The sequence below is a fragment of the Triticum aestivum genome, chromosome 1D (assembly GCF_018294505.1).
Source record: "Triticum aestivum cultivar Chinese Spring chromosome 1D, IWGSC CS RefSeq v2.1, whole genome shotgun sequence".
Taxonomy (NCBI): Eukaryota; Viridiplantae; Streptophyta; class Magnoliopsida; order Poales; family Poaceae; genus Triticum; species Triticum aestivum.
In genome coordinates, this window is record NC_057796.1 from 413,776,174 (window position 1) to 413,781,687 (window position 5,514).

Sequence of the window (5,514 nt, forward strand, 5' to 3'; positions counted from 1 at the left end):
GCACAAGCTGGCGAGAACATGCATGGTTGCAATGCATGGATCGATGCATGGAGCTATGAGCTAGCTTTTGCATGCCACGATCAGTGGCAAACCAAACGATCGAAAGGGTCAGCTCAGGTTACTCAGCACTTAGAAATCCACAGAAAATTATCTGAACCAACCCGATTGACAACTGATCCTCGACAGACTAGCAGAGAGAGAGCGACACACACACACACACACACACACAGAGAGAGAGAGAGAGAGAGAGAGAGAGAGAAGCAATAATGCCACCCACGACGTGCTCGATCTACCATCTTTTGGCAATGCTCAATTTCCTTGCAATTGGACGTACAGGCATGCATACATGGCAGTCAAATGCTAGTAAAGCTCATCTTAGCTCTGCACGGTTACTTTCAACTAGAGTAAGTAACAAGTGTACGTGCTTCCTGCGATATTAATTAACACTCATGGCACTAATTAAACTGGTGGCTCATCTCACGTAAGCAGGCATACGATGATTTAACTCATGGCAGTGACGACGAACAAAGGAAACTATTGGGAGAAGTTGCGTCCGCGGGGTGGAGTGAAGCTCACACACACATGGGTACATGGCAGTAAAAGGTATTAATAGTAATAGCTAGCTGCATGCATGTGTACCAATTTACAACTAGTGCAATTTCTAGCAGCGTACCCTTGCAATGTAGCCGTTCCGTTTGTAGCAAGTAGCTTCCCCCAACACCCATATATATCCACTCCGACGACTAGTGTGGTTCATCCAACGTTTTGACCATGGTCTTCGGATGTACTAGTTATGTTTGTATGTTACCTCACCACCTTCTCAGACTTGTAGGTGGCGTTAGTTCCTGGTTTAATTTTCTCCCGCCAAAAGATATATGTGATCGTCACTAGGCCGTCAATTATCTCAAGAAGAAAGTGTAATAAGAAGAGAAATAAGGATTTCAGCGAGAAAAGCATACACGCACTAGCTAAGACGGGTGGGAGGGGAGAAGGGATCGATCCGATGGGAGGCGCTTCCCTTCCCTAGCTCTGGTGGATTTCAACTAGCGCGTGCGATTTCCACTAGCATACCCATGCATGCACCACTCTTAACTAGGGGGTGGAGGAGGCCAATCACTCATTTTGATCAGCTAGTTTCTAAAACATTTTGGCTGAATCATTTGATTCTTTCTAATATCCTTCTTTCTGCATGGTTTGATGCCGTTAGCGGATGCAACCTTAACTTTGAGTTACATTGCGTATCACTATGTGATGCATAATCGATTTGGTTTTCCTGAGACCATTAATGAGCTTATTTATATTTATCTTTGTTGAGAATGGATGTTGGCGCTCAAAAGGTCTACATGGTCATCTTGAGCATTGTCATCTACTCGAAAAGCGTGTTAAAAGAAGAAAAAATGTGATGGTGATTGATGGCATGCGTCCATCAAGTCATAAAGTGCGGAGTCATCATATGCTTGGCGAAAACCCGTGCTTTCAAGACATTGTCCTGAGTGGACTTAATTTCTCTCTCTTTTCTAAACTCTTATAATTTCTAGGTGAGGACAATAAACCTAAGTCATTCTCTATTGTTTTTCCTTCTTTCTCTTTACTTTGTCTGGAAAGAGACTGACTCATATGCAGGAAATAGCTTTGCTGTAAATAATTTAACAATTCAGATGATGCAGGGAGAGACCGACACATGAATTAACAATAGCTTTACTTTGTTCAGGAAGAGACCGACTCATAGGCATTACCTCTCCGTAGTCCAAAGGTTCAAGGAGGATTATTGCGTTCGTTTTTATTTTTAATTAGCTGTCCACAAGTGTTGTCAATATTTTTGGTCATTGATTGGATGGTATTTTAAATAGGTTCAAAACGCTAATAACGGTGGGAGTGTATGCCTTAAGTTGGTCACTTTGGCTATGTAGAAATGATATGTTTTTTAATGACAAATATGCTTCTCCTCAATAGGTTATTTTCCAGTGTACGCAATTACTTCGTACGTGGTCTAGGCTATAACGAGTGGAGTACTAATCGCTGTTCAAGGCGGGGTGTACGCGATTGGAGCATGTGGCTACGGAGGTTTTTTCTCAACATGGGTGGCAGCATGACCTCCGGATAGATCCACCACCACCTTCGACATAGACATAGTATCGGTCTATAGGACTCTACTGTTGTTGATCTGTTGGTTTTGTTTTATTTGTTATTGACAGACTTTTGAGGTTTGGTTGCGTGCATCCTTGTTATGCAGAGGCTAGGTGTTACTCATAATAATTTGTATCCGTTTGATGCTACATTTTGAGATGATAAAGGCGTCGTTTATCAGGAAAAAAAAGAACAGCAGCCCTACGGGGCTACGTGTGGTGTTTCACCAGAATGAGTGAACATATCAGCTAAAGCGCCCCGCAAAAAAAAGCGCTCATACAGTGATAAAAGTGAAGAGTTGCGTGTGGATCGCCAAAAGGAAAATGGCATTAAAAAAAAGGAATCCATCGGTGTGACATGGATCAAGAGCGGCACCATCTCTCCGATTGCAAGGTTATCAATCTACTCCTGAACCCATATGGATCTCGGCAGCGGTTGCATGAAAAACAATGGTTAACAAACATATACTGGATGCAGTGACAATCTCACCAACATCATTTATACCGAAGCTGGGTAAATGAGCATATAAATGATGTCTGTCTGGTCATATAGAGAAAAGGTCGAATACTAGTACTGCATCAAAGACGGTCACAATTCAGGGTAACACATGCACTACACAAACTAACATAATCCATACAATCACTAGTAGATTCGATTCACGCATACGGCATTCGATCAATCGCTCACAGCTAGCAAAATGCATACTCTACATTAGTGCACTCATTATTCAGTAGTCAATTAGTCACTTATCAGTACCCCAGGAGTTGATCCATGGACATGATCCGCTGCTTGCCCTGCTCCCCAGTCCTACTCCTCGTCCTCGCCGCCGCGGAGGAGGGACACGAAGCTGATGATGTCTCCCGCCGCGAAGAAGACGATGCTCACCGCGAAGCTGATCCCGAAGAAGAGGTCTCCTGGGTCGGCGACGAGTAAGAGGTGGGCTATGGCGGCGTAGATGCAGTGGCCGCCGATGGTGAGCGCGAGCGCGAGGTAGGCGAGGGAGCGACGGCGGCAACGGAGCCGCAGCGCCAGCACCGCCGCGGCCGCCTGGAGCGCGGCGCAGCACAGCATCCCGGTCCCTAGGGCATTCACCACGGCTTCCGCCGCGTCCGTCAGCTGGTCGCACCGGAGGAAGAAGGAGGACTGTGGAGGACAGAAGAAATTGATTGAGAAGGCAGGAGAATCGGGGAGATTTGGCGATGCTACAGTACACCAGGCAACTCGTCGATCCTTACCTGGCTGCAGGCGACGTGGAAATGGTCGAGTGCGTAGGCGATTGCAGAGCCCACGGCGAAGGAGAAGGCGAAGACGCTGGCGGTGAAGAGCGCCCACGCGCTGACCCATCGGACATGATCCGGACGTGGCGTCTTCTTGGCCACGGTCACCGGCAGCAGATGAGCCGTCGTCTTGCTCTTGCTGCCGTCCATGGATGCAGCCTTCTTCTGCGGAGACTCCATGAACCACTGGACAAAATGAGCAGATGGGGAACTGTACTCTTAGATTATCTTAGTTATCAGTCTCGAAAACAAACGAAACGATCGATCTATGCATCTTAGTTATCTTCAGGTTTCAACAGGGTAAAGAAGAGGAAGAGGAAGAAGAAAGATTGCAGCTTAATTAATTTCAACAGGAAAGGAAAGAAGAAGGGGATTTCATTTCAGCCACAAAATGCCTCCCACGCGATGCAGTTTCAGCGAGGAGATTTCAGCCAGAAAATGCAAGAACGGGGAGACGGAGGGACTCACCGTGAGTGGCTAGTCTGAGATGTGGCGAGCGACGTGCTGGAGCCTGGACTGGACTGGAGGTCGTACTTACGTGCTGGAGCCCCTGGACTGGACTGGACTGGTGTGTGGAGAGTACTGTGGAGCAAGCTGTTTAAGTAGCGGAGGCGCCGAGCGAGCGAGTGTGGTGGTTTTGCAGCCTGCCTGCGATGCAAAGCGAAGCCGCTCCCAACACCCACAACGTGTCGAGCCTAGGCTTCACACACACACACACACACACACACACACACACAGAGAGAGAGAGAGAGAGAGAGAGAGAGAGAGAGAGAGAGAGAGAGAGAGAGAGAGAGAGAGAGAGAGAGAGAGAGAGAGAGAGAGAGAGAGAGGGAGAGAGAGAGATGATATCTCATCTCATGGCAGTGACAAGGAAACCACCGGGTAGTTGCATTGCATGTGGTGTGGGAGGAGCGCGTAGACCATCTTTGGCAATGCTGCCTAATAATTTCATTGCATGGTATATATGCATGGTGTGGTGCACATGGGTTGTATGTAGTACTACAAGCTAGCTAGTACTCCTATCAGCAACAAGGCACTGTTCGTCTCATGGCAAACGCAGCTGCATGCAAGGCTGCGATGCAAGCATATGATGGTCTCGGCCGTCTCATCTCTCAATACCGATGGAGAGACGAAACCACGTCGAAGCTTCGTCCTGCCCGGGAGCGCGTATAGCATTTTTGGCAGTGCTGTGGGATGCCTAGCTTCTTTGCAGACGTACAGAAACGTGACTGAGCCTCAGCACTCGCACACATGCACATGCTCGTTTTAATTAGCTTACGGTCATTCTCAACTAACGCGCGTGATTTCCAGTAGTGTACCCATGCATAGACCACTCTTAACCACGGGTGCCAAACCAACCATTTTGATAAGCTAGCTTCTACGACATTTTGGCAGAATCGTTTGATTCTTTTCAATATCCTTCTTTATGCAAGATTGGATGCCATTAGAGGATAAAACCTCAACTTAATTAATTTGAGTTACATTGTGTATTACCACATGACGCTAGGTTTTCACGAGCTTATTTATCATTGTTGCGAATGGGTGGTGGGGCTCCAGAGGTATTTATGGTCATCTTGACCATTGTCATCTACGCGAAAAGCGTGTCAAAGAAAGAAAGAATGTGATAGCGATTGATGGCATGCCTTCACCAAAGCACAAAGTGGTCAGTCATCAAGTGCTTCTCAACAACGCGTGCTTTCAAAACATTATCTTGACTAAGCTTATTTTCTCTCTCTTTTCATAAGTTTTTGTAATTTCTAGGCGAGGACAATAAATCCAAGTCATTCTCTAGTATTTTCCTTTTTTCTCTTTATTTTGTTCGAGAAGAGTCTGGCTCTCCTGCAGCAATTAGCTTTGCTCTAAGGCAACAATCCAGATGTTGTTGTAAACCCTAACCCTAAATCCTTAGTTTAACAAAGTGAGATGGTCACTGCTTAATCTCCTTTGAACACATGGGAAATCCAACATCTAGCAAAAAAAATTCAAGATCCTAGCATACTAATCTGTCACATGCTCCCATATCAAATTACCATGCCTCTATATATACTATTTATGTTAGGACCACTAAATTTTCTTTAGCGCCAACTAAGGTTCAAAGAATCTATGACAT

At 46.0% G+C, this 5,514-nt stretch overlaps 1 protein-coding gene across 1 annotated transcript; it reads right to left on the reverse strand.

Moving 5' to 3' along the window:
• Positions 1-2,645: 2,645 nt before the first annotated feature.
• LOC123171943 (uncharacterized) lies at positions 2,646-4,104 on the reverse strand. The gene is made up of 3 exons (XM_044589065.1): positions 3,873-4,104; positions 3,363-3,590; positions 2,646-3,270 (listed from the first exon to the last, which is right to left on the reverse strand). The coding sequence occupies exons 2-3, from the start codon at positions 3,582-3,584 to the stop codon at positions 2,935-2,937; spliced, it is 558 nt and encodes a 185-aa protein (XP_044445000.1). The 5' UTR covers positions 3,585-3,590; positions 3,873-4,104; the 3' UTR covers positions 2,646-2,934.
• Positions 4,105-5,514: the final 1,410 nt, after the last annotated feature.

What these genes read in the sequence shown, in the direction of transcription:
- LOC123171943 (XM_044589065.1), bottom strand. Translation starts at nt 3,584, where the DNA reads ATGGAGTCTCCGCAGAAGAAGGCTGCATCCATGGACGGCAGCAAGAGC. An exon ending in TCCACGTCGCCTGCAGCCAG is followed by an intron (nt 3,271 to 3,362) that starts GTAAGGATCGAC and finishes TGTCCTCCACAG; the next exon opens with TCCTCCTTCTTCCTCCGGTG.